This window comes from Pseudomassariella vexata (genome assembly GCF_002105095.1).
Source record: "Pseudomassariella vexata strain CBS 129021 chromosome Unknown BCR38scaffold_8, whole genome shotgun sequence".
In the NCBI taxonomy this organism is placed as follows: domain Eukaryota; kingdom Fungi; phylum Ascomycota; class Sordariomycetes; order Amphisphaeriales; family Pseudomassariaceae; genus Pseudomassariella; species Pseudomassariella vexata.
Window position 1 is genome coordinate 214,507 of NW_024467963.1, and position 17,656 is coordinate 232,162.

The 17,656-nt window shown below is 51.9% G+C and overlaps 6 protein-coding genes across 6 annotated transcripts; 3 read left to right on the forward strand and 3 right to left on the reverse strand.

Moving 5' to 3' along the window:
• Positions 1-67: 67 nt before the first annotated feature.
• On the reverse strand, positions 68-3,083 carry BCR38DRAFT_218051 (uncharacterized protein). The gene is made up of 4 exons (XM_040854218.1): positions 2,913-3,083; positions 2,776-2,844; positions 671-2,716; positions 68-608 (listed from the first exon to the last, which is right to left on the reverse strand). The coding sequence occupies exons 1-4, from the start codon at positions 2,936-2,938 to the stop codon at positions 524-526; spliced, it is 2,226 nt and encodes a 741-aa protein (XP_040714603.1). The 5' UTR covers positions 2,939-3,083; the 3' UTR covers positions 68-523.
• Positions 3,084-4,272: 1,189 nt separating this feature from the next.
• Positions 4,273-7,051, forward strand: BCR38DRAFT_435508 (heat shock protein 70 family). The gene is made up of 3 exons (XM_040860381.1): positions 4,273-4,535; positions 4,627-4,753; positions 4,835-7,051. Exons 1-3 carry the CDS (start codon positions 4,506-4,508, stop codon positions 6,706-6,708), a joined length of 2,031 nt encoding a protein of 676 aa, XP_040714604.1. The 5' UTR covers positions 4,273-4,505; the 3' UTR covers positions 6,709-7,051.
• A 711-nt stretch (positions 7,052-7,762) lies between these two features.
• On the reverse strand, positions 7,763-9,078 carry BCR38DRAFT_218199 (uncharacterized protein). Its single transcript, XM_040854219.1, has 2 exons — positions 8,431-9,078; positions 7,763-8,111 (listed from the first exon to the last, which is right to left on the reverse strand). The coding sequence occupies exons 1-2, from the start codon at positions 8,867-8,869 to the stop codon at positions 7,999-8,001; spliced, it is 552 nt and encodes a 183-aa protein (XP_040714605.1). The 5' UTR covers positions 8,870-9,078; the 3' UTR covers positions 7,763-7,998.
• Positions 9,079-9,216: 138 nt separating this feature from the next.
• On the reverse strand, positions 9,217-11,112 carry BCR38DRAFT_344717 (signal recognition particle protein; the record flags this gene model as incomplete). Its single annotated transcript, XM_040856127.1, has 2 exons — positions 9,217-9,727; positions 9,788-11,112. The coding sequence occupies 2 exons, from the start codon at positions 11,110-11,112 to the stop codon at positions 9,217-9,219; spliced, it is 1,836 nt and encodes a 611-aa protein (XP_040714606.1).
• A 286-nt stretch (positions 11,113-11,398) lies between these two features.
• On the forward strand, positions 11,399-15,205 carry BCR38DRAFT_435513 (uncharacterized protein). The gene has a single exon (XM_040860382.1). The coding sequence runs from the start codon at positions 11,731-11,733 to the stop codon at positions 15,100-15,102; it is 3,372 nt and encodes a 1,123-aa protein (XP_040714607.1). The 5' UTR covers positions 11,399-11,730; the 3' UTR covers positions 15,103-15,205.
• A 611-nt stretch (positions 15,206-15,816) lies between these two features.
• On the forward strand, positions 15,817-16,920 carry BCR38DRAFT_344918 (uncharacterized protein; the record flags this gene model as incomplete). The annotated part of the gene is made up of 3 exons (XM_040856143.1): positions 15,817-15,949; positions 16,008-16,697; positions 16,757-16,920. The coding sequence occupies 3 exons, from the start codon at positions 15,817-15,819 to the stop codon at positions 16,918-16,920; spliced, it is 987 nt and encodes a 328-aa protein (XP_040714608.1).
• Positions 16,921-17,656: the final 736 nt, after the last annotated feature.

A 17,656-nucleotide genomic window follows, 5' to 3' on the forward strand; every position in this document is an offset into this window, starting at 1 on the left:
GCGTTTGGTGGCTTTCAATTGCGGGAGATCGCCCCTTGCGATGCAAGGATATGTTGGGTAGCTGAAAAGATAAGATCCATTGGACTCTCCATCATAGGGCAATGCCCAATCAGCTTATTTTCACCGCAACCCGGCTGAGAGTCATGTCATCTTCAAACTGGGATCACGGCATATACTGGTAGATTATATAGTACACGATATGTACAACTTGCAAGTGCCTTGGCCACCTTAACCCTTCCATGCAATTCACAGCCTGGTATCCGTAAACCCTGTGCAATTAACTCCGCTGTCATAGCCATCAAACCTCCAAAGCTTCCAAGATTTTGTCGTGAATCCTGATAACTACTAATGGGATTTGAGAGAGTCTCCACCCACCGCCTGCACAGCATGGCTGCACTCCCTTCCATCGTTTTGCCTGAACAACTCTTTATGGATTGCTTGTTTCCAGCTCAGCCCCCTAAAATGCGAATAAGCCGCAATGCCGCATATCTGCCACATTCATTCCATTTTACAAGTCGGGACATCAACGCAGAGTCATGTCAGGGAAAACCTTTCTCCCCTGGAGGTTGATGTGGAATTCGTAAATGCCGTCCTCGGCTCCAATGTATCTGTTTTCTTTTGTCAGCATTTCCGGCGAAATTAATGAGGTATCAAATGATAATCTCCTCACAGTATCTGTCCGTCTTCACTCCACGTCAGGCCTGCCGTGTCGTCTGCGTGTTGGTTGTGATCCCGGTGGGTCCTCGCATTGTTACGACGGATCCCAAAGCCGCCGAGGTCGTCGTTCCACACGTCGCTGATGACGGGAATAGCGCGCCGAGCCCGACTCGATTCAGCACGAGTGCCCTCGTTAGGATTGCTGCTTTCCGTGCCGATGTCGTACAGTGCAGCCAGATCAGCCCAGCCGGCAGTCAACCGTGAAGACACCCACGGACCGGACGAGTCGCGGGAGCCTGAAGTCTCGTTGTCCCCTGGGGCTTGGGTCCGGTTCAATACCTGAGCAAAGTTGTCCACGTTTTGTGTGAGAGCTTGCATAATGGAACTTCTCCGCCGAGGGGTTGGAGCACGTCTCTCGCGATCTTGATCAATGTTTGACTGGTTTGTCGTCGCCTGGCGATGGAGGTCACGGGCGTCGCGGTTGCGCTCGCGATCGAGTACTCGAGTTAGCGCCTCTCGCTGTTGTCGTAGAGTGTGAGCAATGTCTCTGTATATTCCGAGGGCCCGTAGATCGGCTTCACGGTCCTCTTGGTCGACGGTCGAACGTAGCGAAGTCATGGAACTTGATGGTACACTTACACGCTCGGCCCAGACCGAAGATCTCCACGCTGCGCTGCCTCTAGCAACCTGATGGTCGCGTTGCTCGCGTGCCTCTCGGGCCTCTCGCCGCCGACGGTCATTCTGCACTGCTTCCAAAATGGCCGTTTCTTCGGGTGTGAAGGGGTGGTTTAGCCTATCGGTGGCATCAGAAGGCTCGGGGTTGGGCAATGGCCGCGGAGAGCTGGTCTGGTTCAATAGACTCGATAGATGAGAAGAGCTTCCTGGTCCCGTTGTCATGTTGCGCTCACTTCGGTGCTCGAGCAGTCGCGGGTCTATCGTGTTTCTGTCGTTCACGGCCAGGTGCTCCAAGTCATCGTGGTTGGATAGGGAGATGATCTGCCGTTGAGTAAAACGAGTGCGTGCGTCGGCAATGCCTACTCGTCCCCGATGTTCAGTCCACACCAAGAGATCATATGGGCCAGGGCAAAATGCCATGTCCCGAACCGCGGCCTCATCCTGAGGAAATTGTGCCGCGTTGAAGAAGGTCACCATAGGATCTGTATTGTCGGGGTCCCGGAGAGCGGCAACATCAAATATCGAAATAGTGCCATACTGGGTACCCACGGCCAGATACCGGCCGGAAGGGGAGAAGGAAGCAGCAAAGCTTCCTCGGCAGTCCGAGCTGTCGTCCTTTCTCTGGCTCTTTAGGCGTATAGGGGGCAGCATCTTCCATTCAAAAACCTCGCCTGTTTTCCCTCGAGACACCACTCTTCTCACATGTATGTAAAGAAAAGGGTCATCACAGATGCTTGCCAACATGGTGCCATCTGGGGAGAGCACGCCCCGGTTCACACAATCGGGATACTGAAGCTCATCTAAGCATTCGCAGTCTTGCAGGCCGACAAATGTGACAGTCTTGTCGTTATTTGCAAGAACAGCTACTGGAGTCGCATAATTCCCTGGACCTGCGGGGAAGGGGGAGGAGGATTTAGGAGGTTGCCAGATGGTTATACAGTTGACGCGCTCAGTCCCGAATTTGTGGTTTGAGACGGTCCATGTCTTGGCTGGTCCATTCAATCGTCGTTCCAGCATATTGAACATGTCCCTACTAAATTGCGTGAAAGATGGATCCGACCCTGGAGGCGATGATAGCGAGCTTAGATGAAATCGGAAATCGTTACTTAGTGCATCGTCGACGGCGCTTCCACTTGGGTTGCCCTCTTCGTGGCCTTCCATCTGTCCCACGTCACGAATGACGGCAAACTCGCCCAACTCGCCACCGCAACATATCCAGCCACCCTTGGCCACCAAACACCTAGGGTAGAAGCTCAATATCTTGATGGTTTCGGTTTCGCGCGTCCGAGTGTCCAGTCGCGTAATGTGCGTGTTGTTGACTCCGGCGGGGAAGTAGATAGTGTCGTTGCCTTCTGCACTGAGAAGAGACCGAAGCTGCCAATGCCTATGCGCTCCTGTCAGCCAATTGCTGGGAAAACGAAAGTGGCAAGCAGTAGAACTTACAGTGGTTCAATAGCAACGCGGAAGCGCTTGCGTCCAGTCTTGAGAATCAGATTTTCGGTTGGCCAGTAGCTGCAGACGCGGTGGTTAGCCTCGTCAGGATATGCTGGAAGACAGCTACTGTAGAAATCCGTGCGCACCTGGCTTCTTCAAGGTCGACGGCCATGATGCCGACCTTTGGCGATAGTCAATCTGGTGTGGGAGGACCATCAAGTCGTGCCCATCAAGGTTGCAAAGTCGCGAGCGATTCGACGTTGGAACAAAGGGGATTGCGATGCGGGCACCTGCGATGTGGTAAGGATGTCGAGGTGGCGTGAGCTCTTCGTTACTTGAAACGGTCGCACGTATACAGACTGTGAACTAGGGTTTCTGGAATTGGGCGACGAAATCGTGATGGGGATCACCTGCTGATTTCCGTGGGTGTGGCTTGATTTATAATGAGGTTGTGTGATTGAGATGGTTTCCAAAGGAACAGAAGCTTATGACGTCCGAAGAATGGATGCTGCTCGGGCGGACCAGATTGGTGTTCCACCCACCATGGGAAGCATCCGCGAATGTAGATCCGGCGGCAGTTGCAGGCTGGGAACATGGAGAGAGTACCTTGAAGGGTGCAGGCTTGGAGTACTCACGCACATTCATGTTGTCACAATACTTGCATCTAATAGCATGAGCACTTCTATTCGTGTACCTTTCTCCCGGATGTAAATTGCTCAAGGCATGCATCCAGACGCCACAGCTTGATTTCGGGCTAATAATAAGTGTTCCTCCAGATGTACCGGAGGTTGATACTAAGGCACCCAGTGGATCACTCAAATAGTGGGTTGATACATGTGATTTGATCCCTGTACATTTGAAGGATAAGAGAAATATCGAACTCCATCCATGCCTGAGTAACGACTTCCGTTTAACTTAGGTTAGACAAACATATGTCTGCCAATTGAGACCCAAGTGAGTAGCTAGTTGCAAGACAATTGAATGACCAGCCTCGACACCTAAGAACTATTGCTGCAACGACATGCCCATTGTTCTTGTGGCTAGGGCCTGATGTGGCGTTTAACATGTGAGTGGACGTGGAAGTACTTGATTCAAGTCGAATGCAATGTCAAAGTCTTGGTTGACTGTGCCCCCAAAGGTTCAAATCAGAAGGACGACAATTCCGACAAACGTCTCATACTCATGGCCGATATTGGCCATTGGTTTGTGGCGAGGAATCAAGTGGTATCCTGTTTCTGTCTGAATCGAAGTTGTGTATGGTAAATCGCAAGGATGCAATATGCAAGTCCATGAATGAGAACAGAACATACCAGGGATACAAACTGTCTTCTCAACGTCAGTGGTCCATTCTGTCAAACTGTTGCTTCTAACCCAGAGCATTGTAGCTGTTGCTGACCAATTGGGACATTCCAACACGGAGTTATGGATGTCGGCGTCACCACCACGTTCTTGCCGACTTTCTCCGCTGTGACGGCAAGCACCCCGGCATAGCGGATCCAAGCTTCCCCAATAGAAGGCCAACGAAGGTTCCCAAGCTGTGTGGCCCGAGCGCCGTATCTCGAAATTTTCTTCCCATTTTAACTCCATACCCTTTCTTCAGTCGGGCAGGTCAGACTTCGTTCATCATACCCATTCAGCCATCCGCCCTGTAAACTACGAACTCTTTCCCCTTCATCCAAGCATCCGTTACTCGTCCCGACTGCTTCTCCACTTGTATTTCATACACAGAAGCCGACAAGATGATGTCCGCGGCGCGCTTTTCTAGAGCTGTAAGTCAACTTGCCCGTTATGCTGTCATCATGCAGCTATCGCCGTTATCCTCCACATAGCCAAAGAAACTAATCATCCACCCAACAACAGCTCCCTAGAGCATCCACAGCAGCTGCGCGATGGTCTGCACCGATGCGCAAGCCATTGGGCTCCAGCTTTGCTCGCTATGAGTCGACAGAAGGAAAGGTCACAGGCTCCGTGATCGGTATTGATCTGGGTAAGTCAATGTGCAACGGGTCCTTCGGGTCTTTTCGTTGAAGGCATCCTCGGTCCCATCATGCTAACATTGTAACTACAGGTACCACCAACTCTGCCGTTGCCATTATGGAAGGCAAGGTGCCCAGAATCATTGAGAATTCTGAAGGTGCCCGAACCACACCGTCAGTCGTTGCTTTTGCACAAGATGGCGAGCGTCTAGTTGGCGTTGCTGCAAAGCGCCAGGCTGTGGTCAACCCTGAGAACACACTTTTTGCCACCAAGCGATTAATTGGACGCAAGTTCACCGACGCCGAGGTTCAAAGAGATATCAAGGAAGTGCCCTACAAGATTGTGCAACACAATAATGGAGACGCTTGGGTAGAGGCTCGCGGCCAGAAGTACTCTCCTTCGCAAATTGGTGGCTTCGTCCTGAACAAGATGAAGGAGACTGCTGAGGCCTACCTGAGCAAGCCCGTGAAGAACGCTGTTGTCACTGTTCCCGCCTACTTTAACGACTCTCAACGTCAAGCCACCAAGGATGCCGGTCAGATCTCTGGATTGAACGTTCTGCGTGTTGTCAACGAGCCTACCGCTGCTGCTCTAGCCTATGGTCTTGAGAAGGAGGCCGACCGAGTTGTTGCTGTTTACGATCTTGGTGGTGGCACTTTCGATATCTCCGTTTTGGAGATTCAGAACGGTGTCTTCGAGGTCAAGTCTACCAACGGTGACACCCACTTGGGTGGTGAAGATTTCGATATCCGCTTGGTTCGCCACCTGGTTGAGCAGTTTAAGAAGGATTCTGGCATTGATCTGTCTGGCGACCGCATGGCTATCCAGCGTATTCGTGAGGCTGCTGAGAAGGCCAAGATTGAGCTGTCGTCGTCTCTGCAAACTGACATCAGCCTGCCGTTCATCACTGCTGATGCTTCGGGCCCCAAGCACATCAACTCTAAGATGACCCGTGCCCAGCTTGAGCAGATGATGGATCCTTTGATTACCCGAACCATTGAGCCGGTTCGCAAGGCTCTCAAGGACGCTGGTCTTCAGGCCAAAGATATCCAGGAGGTCATCCTTGTCGGTGGTATGACCCGCATGCCCAAGGTCTCTGAGTCTGTCAAGAACATCTTCGGTCGCGACCCCGCCAAGTCTGTCAACCCGGATGAGGCTGTCGCCATTGGCGCCGCTATCCAGGGTGCCGTTCTCTCTGGTGAAGTCAAGGACCTGTTGCTTCTGGATGTCACTCCTCTTTCCCTCGGTATTGAGACGCTCGGCGGCGTCTTCACTCGTCTGATCAACCGCAACACCACCATCCCCACCAAGAAGTCCCAGGTCTTTTCTACTGCCGCTGACTTCCAGACTGCCGTCGAGATCAAGGTCTACCAGGGTGAGCGTGAGCTCGTCAAGGATAACAAGCTTCTCGGCAACTTCCAGTTGGTCGGCATTCCCCCTGCCCACCGTGGTGTACCCCAGGTTGAGGTTACCTTCGATATTGACGCCGACTCCATCGTCCACGTCCACGCCAAGGACAAGAGCACCAACAAGGACCAATCTATCACCATTGCATCCGGTTCTGGTCTGTCTGATTCTGAGATTGAGCAGATGGTTGAGGACTCCGAGAAGTACGCCGAGGAGGACAAGGAGCGCAAGGCTTCCATTGAGTCCGCCAACCGCGCCGACAGCGTCCTGAATGACACCGAAAAGGCCTTGAACGAGTTCGCTGACAAGCTCGACAAGACTGAGGCTGATGGCATTCGTGAGAAGATCAGTGCTCTCCGCGAGTTCGTTGCCAAGAGCCAAGCTGGCGAGGGCACTGCGACCGCAGCGGAGATCAAGGAGAAGACGGACGAGCTCCAAATGGCCAGCTTGAACCTCTTTGACAAGATGCACAAGGCCCGCACCGACAGTGGCGAGCAATCCAGCAGCTCCGAAGCTAGCTCGTCGGAGGCCAAGCCCGAGGATGAGAAGAAGCAATAAACATCCTACTCACACCATTTTCTTTAATTGTTCTACTACATACCATGCGAGACGGGAATCGATAGACGCCATCTCCTCATGACCTGTACTTCACCTGTACTCATATTTGCTCGCTCTGCTCATTTCCCCCAGCCTCTTCTTCCGGACTTCGGAACTCATGTTTGATAAACTGCGGGCGGACAGGGGCGTTCTGAGATGATGAAAAAAGCTTTGACCGCAATCTGAGAGATTTTGCGCTTTTCACACGGTTTCTGATGACACGATATGGCAGCATTGGAAGGTTGGCTCTGGATGAGCTTATGTATATAAAACGTTACATCCAAACTAATATTACATCCCCTCTCATAACCCAATGAAATTTGAGTGATCTTTTCCACAATTGTTCGACATGGGAGTCATTCCCAGATGGAGTGGCATATCAATGGTCTACTCGCATGAAGTTGAAGAAAAACTCGACACGACTGATCAAACCATCCGCCCACTTCTTCATCCTACACTTCATTATTCTGCTCGTAATCGGCTGCAGGTGGGTGAACGTCGAAAAAAGACTTCCATGGATCGATGTAAGCTAAACTTTAATGTGCACCGGCACGTTGATCAAAGCAACCAGACCACGGGCCTTTCCGCCAGGGATACGAACATGCGGCTCTCCATGTGCCAGGCCACGTGACAGTGTAAGGCCGACAGGCCCCGGATTGTCGAGGTTCCAACTAGTGTTGTTGGGGAAAGCGCTGTAGAGGCTACGACGATTTGGAAGGCGTGCCCGCTGTGATTTCATTAATCTAGTTTTCTAAAGTAATTTAAATCCTTCCATAGGAGTCAGGGGGAGAGAAGTAATAAGAGAAACAAAAAGAAAGAAAAGGTGGTTGGGTGGCATACTGTATATGCTCCAGAGCACCCCGCGGATTAATCACAACCTGCACCCCCCAACCCGCATCCGGCACCAGCAACACCTGCTGGTTAGCCTAGAATCCCAGCCACTACACGGGTTCACTTCTTTCACACCGAATTTCTGCCCCACAGCCTTCCACAGCGTCGCGTTGTCGGTCAAGGGGAGTACGCCGTCGTGTTGATGAAGATGAGGTTCACATCTTGCGCCTGTCGGAATATGTATTCGATGTAGTGCATGTTGGGTTTACTAATTGGGATGGAGACTGGTGTCGTAGGAGTAGAAGCTTGGTGCGTAGACGCAGTTTCTAGCCTGAGCAGACTTTGATGCTGTATAGTTGCCCGCCTGTGCAGCTGGTCCCACATCGTTGGTCTGGGGAGGGAGGCTAAGCGGGAGAAGTGTCAGAGTAGTTGTATTTGTGTTGCTCGTTTAGCAGCATGTTCTCTACTAGGGGCTCGACGCCTGATTCTAAGGGCACCCATTCCGATGAAAGATTCAGGCGGCTTGTCAGGAGCTATAAATTTGTCAGAATACTCACTACTTCAGGAAGCTACATAGTGGGCGAGTCAAAAAGGAGAGCATGCAACAGATCCATAGGTATGATACCCATCACCCACAAACAGGATTCTCTCTTCATCAGACTTTGGCACCATCTGCTCGGGATCGTGCGCCATAATCGGGCCATACATCCCACCGGTATAGTGTACCCACAGGTGCGAATGATACCAATACATCCTCCTCTGTCCCCGAATCTCAATCGCATACGTGAAACCCGGCTCTATTCGAGCGATTCTGATCGATACCATGCCAATGTACCGTGGTGTTCTACTTACCCATCAAACTGTTCACCTGGATCCTAATCGTATCCCCTACATTATCCTCGATCAGCGGCACTGGTCTCTGTACATTGATAACCAGTATGGGTTTTTGGATGCCGTCAAGCGCGGCAAGCGCCTGCGTGATACCAAAAACACATTCGCGAACCGTGGCCTTCTTCGAGACATCCTCTGTCGAGTTGGGAGCGAAATCGAAACGCTCCGGGTAACTGCTGCAGGTGGACGGCGCTGCCGCGTATACGATATGAATTTTCAGTGCGCATCCGAACCCGAGGCCGAGACCAAGAGGCCGAGACCAAGAGTAGGTGCGATAACGAAGAAGCAGATGACCGAGGTGTCGAATATCCCGAGTGGGACGTGTCTGCGCGCCATGCTTCATCCACATGCTGAAAGCCGGGGGGGGAACGCTGCGGTTCGTCGATACCGTCAATGTCATCCAGAATCAAGTTCGTTTGGCTGCTGGACAATCGATGACCACGCAACTGTGGGGGTGGGGGGTTGGCGGTGAGAAGGCAATATGATACATATCACGGATGTCACCTGTATTGACTAGGTGTCTCGGCCGAAGGGATGAATAGATAGTATGATGCGGCATTCCATTCATTTGATTCAGCAGCGGGAGAAACCGACTTGGCGGCACAATTGAGACATAAATCTCATTTAGAAAACAACAAACGGTTGTTGATCGACAGGTGATGATTGCAGATATGAGAATTGGTAAGGTTGCGCAACACAGCACAACGGGGGTGCCTTGAATTATCATTGGGTCAAAGTATGTGGGAACTAGCTTCTTCCAAAACCGAACCAACCCCTCTTCTGAGCCGATGAAGTGCTCTTCTGTTCTGTGCTATCGCTAGGTTTCTCCGCCGCGACAGGTGCCTTCCCGGGATAGTCGATGTAGTTCCAAGCAACGTCGAAGAAGAGTGGCTTCACAGGAATTGGTTCAACCTTGGGAGGATATGCCACCAGGTTCTCCAAATCCACGCCCTCGGCTGGGTATTCGTACAGTCGCTCAACTAGCGGAATCGTGGATTTTGTGCCTGAAGCTTTCGCACGCAGGTTGTCGATCTCCACCAGCGCGCGACATCGCTGCAGTTCACCCTTAAGCAGACTGTGGAGGAACTCGATATCACTACTACGAATTTCGATGTTGCGAGGTGACTTTGACGAGCTAGGCTCTTGCTTGGCAAAGAAAATTGCCGACTCTTCACATTCGCCAAATGCATGTTTCGTGAGCGCCAGAGCGTTGACGGAATTACCAGCCAGAGAGTGTGAACGTGCAATAGATAGGCATCTGTAGAATCTGTCAGTAGGTAACATATGAGAAAAGAGGCAAACATGCGGCTGAACTAACTTGAGGGCGTGGAAATATTTGAAAGTCGCATCCAGTTGCTCCAAAAGCTCCTCATCCGAAGCAACACCAGGCAAGTCCTTGATTGACTCCAGACTTTGAAGCGTAGCGTCGTAAAGAACCACCTTCTCCTTGAGTCTGGCGATCTTTCGACCAGGCGCTTCTATCTTTGGTTTCTTGGACACTGCCTCCTTCTTCGCCTTTCTTGTTGTATTAGGGGCTGAGTCAAGCAGAGCGCCGTCATGCTCACCACTTAGCACTCGGTTGCGGCCAATTCTCCAGCTAATCATCTGGTAGTTGACGGCAGTTCGAGTCATTTGCAAACTCTGTACGCGAGCATCATTTTGCGATACACCTTCTTCTCTCAACTCATCAATGGAATGCTTCGTGGCATCTGCAGCATCCTGGCTGGCAATGAGGACATCATCGTAAGCCGCAGCCATCTCTTTTGGAAGGACCACCTCGGACGAGGCCAGCTTCTCCGCGAGCCGGGCAGTGGCAGTATCTGTCGAGGCCAGCGCCAAGGCAATAGCAGCATCCTCAATTTTGACCTCTCGGGATCTCCAGGTGATGGTTTGAGGTGCATTGGGAGCACCAACGTGTCCTTTCTGTGCTTCCGACCCGCCCTGCTTCAGCAGGTCAGGGTCTAATCTGTTGATATGCTCAACTAATGAGGAATCAGAGGGGAATGCCTTTCTCGCAATAGTCGGAATCGCCAAGGTTCGGGGTATCTTGATCTGGTATGCTGCATATCGTATCGAGGGATCAATAGTCTCCAAGAGCAGGTCCTTGATGGTGTCAGTTTTCAGAGCCGTAGTCAGCGCACTGTATATAATGCGTGCAGTGGAGTAGCTTCGCAAGCATGGCTCCCAGCTCTGCTTCTCGAACTGGGCGGAACCTCGAATCATGGAGGCATAAGCGCGAGCTTCCAGGGCGTCGGTGTTGCTTGCACCACTGGTGCCATCTACCAGCCGCTCGACCAACTGCTCAGCAATTCGGGCTCCCTTGTCTAGTCGCGATACAATGTGGCTGCGCGTTCGGCCAGTGATTCCCTTGCTGTCTGTAGAGTGGATGGCTTTAAGCCTCATAGCATGGGCCCAAGCCCGCTCTGCAGTGAGGAGGACAAGGCGAAGGTATTCATGATCTTCTGCGATCTGCTCTGCCGCGACCGGTCCCTTCTTGACGAATTTCGATCGGTTCTTGGACGTGAGCTTGAGCTTCTTGCGACAGTTGTGCAGCTTTTTGGTCAACAGTCTGTGGTAGGTCGAGTAGTCTCCGTACAGAAGGGCCTGGTTCCTGGCGGCAAGAACGAAGTTGGTGATGTCCATGGCGGTTAAGAGGCTCGCTAAGAGCCAAGACTACCTGCCGTCGGCGTGAGATGCGTTAGTTGCGTTGAACACGACAATTTGTTGCTGAAGCATTGTTTGGGCTTGCCGTCCATTTGATGGTGGTGGGGTAGCAGTACCAAGAATAGTTGTGGGGCGGTACCAATAGTCTGAGTGCTCCTAGGTAAGCTTGCTCAGGGGAACTTAACCCCAGCGTTCGAAGTGGCTCGGGTGGGTGCAAGTGGGGTAATAACCGTGTCGAATATTACGCGCCAAACTCCCTGCGGCTCTAGGCTCTTAAACCGAAGTTCTTCATCTTGCTAAGCGCGACCCGGATACAAAATAATTCTTAACCGGCGCTCCAAGACTAATGCGATATCAGAGTGTCTGATTGCATTTTGCGGACCAGGCGAACCCCGGAACACCTATGCTTGGATGAGCCATTTGTTCATCCCAAACTAACAAGAGGCTTACGTCATGTTGACTTGTGCGTACTATCGCTTGTTACCAAATCCTGTCAAAATTTGCGGTGTCCAGCTCGACTAACGCCCGATGCGAAAGTGCTGAGGATGAGATGAGAAGTCATTGCCTCTGCCAAAAATACCTTACACAACTTCTCCAATGCTAGAGAAGACAGCTGCGAGCCTCGAACCATGCGGCCTTCTACTGCCCCTAGCTACCAAATCCTTTCGGAGCAGGCGTCAGCTCCATACGGCTTTCTGGCAGCATGGCGCTGCTGGTGTTGAGCTCAGCAACGCATGGCAGGCCTTGATGCACGGTGTTTTCAACTTAAATACCGACTCACCAGAGACGAAGAACACTTCTCTCCGAGCCTCGTCCTTTCTCCTCGACTTCCTCTATCCCAATGTCACCGTCGCCTTCATGCGCCGATTTGGCCCAGCTCCCGGACACAGCTTCGCAAAAGTTTCGCCTCGACTCTACAGCTCTTCGGCGACGTCGACACCTCTGGCCCCGAGCGCGGAAACCAAGGTTGACGAAAGTCACTTTGAACAAAAGTCAACAGAAATTCCGGCAGCGGGCAAGGTCGATGCGTCAGGACAAGAGAATGCTGTCGGGGCAGATATCGAGGGTGCCACGGCCGATCAAACACCAGCCGTCCAGGACGTGGACGCTGCTATAAGATTGGATGACTCTCAGAATATGTATGGTCACCGTGATGCTGATCATGTGGAGGCTCTCGTCGCTCTCCTAACAAACGGAACCCCCGACGATGCCGATCAAGTCTGGCGTCACTACCGGTCGCTGGACGAACAGTCCAAGGCTATTTACCTTGGGCAGACCCTTGTCTTTCTTTCCAAGACGGGCAGTGTGACGGATTCCTGGAAAATATCGGAGCTCTTTCAACAAATTGACCCAACTCGGTGGGATAGCTACACGTTTGTGGCAGGCCTCACGGCCGAAATGAATTTACAAAACGAGCAGCGGGCTTTGGAAATTTTTGCGAAAGGTCTCTCAAGCACTGATATTGACGTGCCATCCCTGATCGAGGCATTTGATCTACTGCTTGCTTCTGCCATAAAATCTTCGACTACAGACTTGTTGAATGACCTCTGGAAACTTCACAACATGATGGCGGGTCGATGGGAATTCGAGAGTATAACTAGTCAACTCAGCCGCGTGGCTATGGTCTCTGGTCTTCCTGAGAAGATTCTTGCTCTCAAGAGTTACTTTGAACAAACGCGAAAAAGGGCCGGCGGCAAAGTTCTTCGGAGGCTGCTCGTCCGACGGGCTCTTGCTAATTGTTCCGACGACCAAGTCCTCCAATTATTGTCCATGACTCACGATCATCTCGCCTTTGAAGAATTTCTACGCCATTTTTCATTCAGAGGCCGTCGAAGGAACGTCCCCGACATATACCGGCGCTATCGAAGCCAGCAAGGTTGTCAACCAAGCCATGCCGTTTTACACACGGTTTTCACAGCCTACATTGCGATGCATTCGACATCTGCCAAGCTTGCTAATCTGGAAAGGCTATGGGGTGACTGGCATAGATTTCACGGCCAGCCAACCCGGCGTGCCTATCAAAAATTCCTTGGCTTCTACGCCGCAGAGGGCGATAAAGAACGGGTTTACAAGCTATGGACAGACTACATGGAGTTGTACGCTGACCTCGATGTTATACATGGTGACGACACGTTTGCCCATTTACTTCAGGTACATGCTGTTCGAGAAGAGATCCACGAAGTCCAGAAAATATTCAACGATATCAAGGAGAAGTTTGGCATTGAGCCTAACAGACACTGCTGGAACATCCTGCTTAATGCAAAGGTCAAGACGGGGGACTATGATGGTAGCATTGCAACCTTCGAAGAAATCGCTCAAGCTGTTGGTGCAGACCAATACACTTACGGGACATTGATGCAGATGGCTGCCTCGCGAGGAGACCTGGGGTTCACTGTCGATCTCTACCGTCGAGCACGGCGGCAAGAGATCCATACTAACTCAGCGATGCTCGGCGCGCTCGTCGAAGCTTACTGCCACAACGACCATTTTCACGAAGCCGAGGACGTGTGTGTGCGCGCAGCTAAGAGAGGAATTAAACCCACGCGGGTATGGAACAAAGTCCTGCACGCCTATGCGCTGCGTCGCAACCTCACGAGGATAAACCGTCTCCTGAGTGTCATGACTAACATGGAGGTTCCATACGATCACCATACCTACAACGAACTCCTGCTTGGACTCTCGCTTTCTCGGCAGAGTCAGCATGCGCTTCAGTTGCTCGCTGTTGCCATCAAAGAGTCTGCATTCCTAGTCACGGCCGACCATTTCCACACACTTTTGGGTGCCTTTATCAAGACGGGAGAGTCTGACATAGCGTTCAAAGTACACAAGCTCATGCAACAAGTTGGCTTTGCATCATCGGCGACAAGCATAGTTGGATTGGCAACAGCATTTGGCCAGTGGCAAAGGTTGCCTCCTTCCCGACAGCTTGGTGCCTCGGGGGATCGTCTGCTTCGCGCGGCGCTGGAGGAGTTCTGTTCGTTCTATGACGACCGGAAAGGCAAAGGCACGAAATACCACGAGGCTTCTGCCGTACCGCAGACCTCGGGTCAACTACTAGATATGCACCCGCAAACTTTCCAGTTCGGTCGGATGATCTATCTCTTCACGCAAATGAAGGATTTCATGACTGTCAAGAAGCTTGTTGGCTTGTATCAGAATGTCTACAGAATCAATCGGAGCAAGGGAGATGTTCTGCCCGTGCGTTTGTTGAGTTCAATCATGCTGGCTGACTGGCACGAGGGGCAATACGATCGCGTCCAGGAGACATGGGGTGTCATGTTCGGTATTGCCAAGCGAGGCGCGCTCTCGGCCGATTGGAGCGATTACTTGCCAGCCTCCCAAGGTTCCAGGGTGTCGCCGGAGTACCAATACGTTCTCTCGGATGGATTGAAGATCATGCAAGAACTGCGGGTATCTCAAGGCGACCTGGCGGGACTTCGGAAGCTTGTTGCCGATGTGCTCGCGGCGGGTTTCAAACTGAACAGTAGGAGTTGGAACATGTATGTGCAAGGGCTCGTCAAGCTCAATGCCTACAAAGAGGCATTTGAAGTCTGCGAAAAATATCTCATGCCCAACTGGACAGGTTGGTATGTGGCTCGGGCCAAGGCGAACATGAAGAATAAGATTTCGCTTGACGCACGGCGAAGGGGAATGCAGCCTCGGCACCTCCGACCGACGGCACATACGTTCTACTATCTGGTTCGCGGCTACATTGAGCTGGACAAGATGAGCACTTTCTCGCCGGAAGCCAATCAGATTCTCAAGCATATCGAGGAGGAAACGCCGCAAACACACCGTGCCGTAACTTCTATGATCTTGGTTCACTCGGACGTGGAACGAGACATTCTGTCGATTGAGGGGCCTAGAAGAATGACAGAAGAACTAGAAGAAATGGACGATGAGTATGGAGAGGAACAGTATGGGGAAAACGAGAAACAATCCTCGCCGCGGCAGCATGAGATCGGGTAGTACATGCAGATGGAGGCTTGGAATGTGTAAACAAGTGCCACTCACGATTTTTGTAATAGTACATACGGTGCTACACATAGAAGCAATAGACTTAGGCCTCGCTGCTTATATTCCAATATGTTTTTGTATAGGCCATCTGCCATGTACACTCACCGAGATATTCTAAGTCGCAAAGTCCTCACCTTGTAGTAGAGAAGAGTAGGGGACTTTGGATAGGTAGGTGCGAGTATCAGGAACTGATTAGGAGTCAAAACTGAAATAGGTTTAGTGCCACTGCCCCGCCAATGTGGTCCGCCACCACTGCACCAGTAGGCGAAGACCTACAGCAGGGGTAGCAGCAACCGACTTGGAGTAGTTGCCGAGCTCGATACATCACCTGCGCAGACCTTTATATCCACCGTCCCACAAAGTCATTCCATCATCACCTGAGCACTGCGAACGAACTGCCTGCGTGCCCCGGAGTTACTGAACGGCCTGCCCCCTTCCTTGGTTCGATCGGGCAATGGGCACGTCTTGTCCAACTCCTTATTCGACGCCGCTTTCGACGCCCTCGACACCGAACCGGCTCACAGTCAGCAGGCCCACTCCTCCAACGCTGTTCTCCGCTGCCTAGGAACCCTATATGAACCGCATAGTCTACTTGGAGCCGCCTCGTCCTTGATTGCGATGGCTCCAGACCTAAACTCGCTTCCCCCTTCTTCATATTCTAGAAACATGCATTCCTCCAGCTCCCCGGGTGAGACACATACTACCGGCGAGTCCCCGCCGCCCGCCTCTCGGTCCGCCTCCATCTCTCTGCAGGCAGCTGCCACATTAAACGCTGGTCTTCAACATGAGCCCTCACGACGTAAGACTTGTGACCCGTATAAGTCCCTGATTATATTACTCACGATGCCTCCTCACAGGTTCTTCGAGTAGTTCATTATCACGGCATCGACATTCGCCCAACGCCGGTCGTCGCCAATCTGCCGTTCTCATGAACCTCCAGCTCAACGACCCCGCCCGCCCTGGGCCTGGTGAAATGGTGAACGAGGGGCACGCCAGTGGATATAGGGCAACCAGTCCAGGGTCTATAACTGCGTCTCCCCTCTTAAGCGGAGGCGACCCCCATCACAACCGGGCACCCAGTCTGGGCGAACTTCACCAAGAGCTCGAGGCCGAGCAAGAGGCACAGGTGAACCGTCTGTTGCAGATGATACGTCAACAACAACAGCAACTCCAGCAGCTTCAAGCAGCCCAGGGTCAGACCCAAAGCAGTGTTGCCGCCGAGGATGCCCCGCCCAGCTCAGAGAGATCCAATTCGGCCATCCAACACCAGAGCAGCGGAGGAATTCCGCCACCTTCTCACCATTCATCACTATCAACTTCGATGCCGCGGTCTCCTGTCTTGTCCCACCCGCGCAGTTCCTTCGATCGACGCTCCCGAACACCTAGCCGTGGGGCCTCGTCTCCCAGGATGCGATCCACCTCAATTAGTAGCCAGAGCGGCGAGCAGTGGATCCTCGGCGGTCGGGACGAAAGTGCATTCTATCAAGCCGAAACTCAGTCTATGGTTCGCGAGAATCAGATGTTGCGCCACCGCATTCGCGAACTAGGTATGCACATGTCCTTCATGCTATCTTCATGAAGTTGGCCCTTGCTAACCTATTCGCAGAGCGCCAATTGAGCGAGGCTCACGCTAATGCTTCTGTTACGCGAGAACCAGCGCATCCTTCTCATCTCTTGCAATCCACTTCGGCATCCGAGGAAGACGGCACTGCATCGGTCGCAACAGCGGTGCAACCGACAGCAGTCGCGGACACTCCGAAAGAGGAGTGATGTGCATTTTCTGACGGCATTGCGAGGAAATCGGACCCGGAACTATAAAGGCGTTTGGCGGTAAGGAGGGTCCAGGAACTGGCAACGGGGCAATGGCTTTGTATCGTATCTTTGCATTGCTGATCAAGGTGGCATGATCCTTGAGAGCGCAACTACTTGGTGTATCCTATCCAACTTTTTGTTGGCAACACTACTTACATATCATATCAGTACCGAAAGGGACATGAATGCGAAATGATGAACTCACGCAGACTACTAAGAATTTTACCTTCTGGAAAGGCACTCGTCAGATATTAAACTCCTCTTGCGAATCCTCACAACCAGACTACTAAGAATTTTACCTTCTGGAAAGGCACTCGTCAGATATTAAACTCCTCTTGCGAATCCTCACAACCAGCCTTTGTTCAGAGAGGAGCAAGGGGCACGTCAAGTCCATCAAGTTTCTTGGATGCTGAGTAAGCATGAATGTTGTCACTCCTTCAATATTCCACCCTCAATCACTGCTTATGCAGCATGGTGGACTTCCTGGAAACCATTTTTCACGCAAGATGAAACATGGGCCGTCCCAGTATCGACTTTTTGGCCATACCTGTTGGTTCTACGCAAAAGAGAGCATAACGAGCTAGAGCTAGATTTTGGTCCACGTACAGTATCCGCTGGAGTACTGTAACCTACATGAAGATCCAGGGCGCTACTAACATCTACAGAGAACAGCGGTAATAGGAAATAGTCTAAT

Excerpts from the sequence above, each read along its gene's own strand:
- BCR38DRAFT_435513 (XM_040860382.1), top strand. The coding sequence starts at position 11,731 with ATGCTAGAGAAGACAGCTGCGAGCCTCGAACCATGCGGCCTTCTACTG.
- BCR38DRAFT_218199 (XM_040854219.1), bottom strand. The coding sequence starts at position 8,869 with ATGACATTGACGGTATCGACGAACCGCAGCGTTCCCCCCCCGGCTTTC. Across the intron at positions 8,112-8,430 it reads CCAGGTGAACAGTTTGATGG|CTCCTGACAAGCCGCCTGAA; the intron begins GTAAGTAGAACA and ends ACAAATTTATAG.
- BCR38DRAFT_218051 (XM_040854218.1), bottom strand. The coding sequence starts at position 2,938 with ATGGCCGTCGACCTTGAAGAAGCCAG. Across the intron at positions 2,845-2,912 it reads GTCGACCTTGAAGAAGCCAG|CTACTGGCCAACCGAAAATC; the intron begins GTGCGCACGGAT and ends CCGCGTCTGCAG. Across the intron at positions 2,717-2,775 it reads CGCGTTGCTATTGAACCACT|GCATTGGCAGCTTCGGTCTC; the intron begins GTAAGTTCTACT and ends AGGAGCGCATAG.
- BCR38DRAFT_435508 (XM_040860381.1), top strand. The coding sequence starts at position 4,506 with ATGATGTCCGCGGCGCGCTTTTCTAGAGCT. Across the intron at positions 4,536-4,626 it reads CGGCGCGCTTTTCTAGAGCT|CTCCCTAGAGCATCCACAGC; the intron begins GTAAGTCAACTT and ends ACCCAACAACAG. Across the intron at positions 4,754-4,834 it reads CGTGATCGGTATTGATCTGG|GTACCACCAACTCTGCCGTT; the intron begins GTAAGTCAATGT and ends TTGTAACTACAG.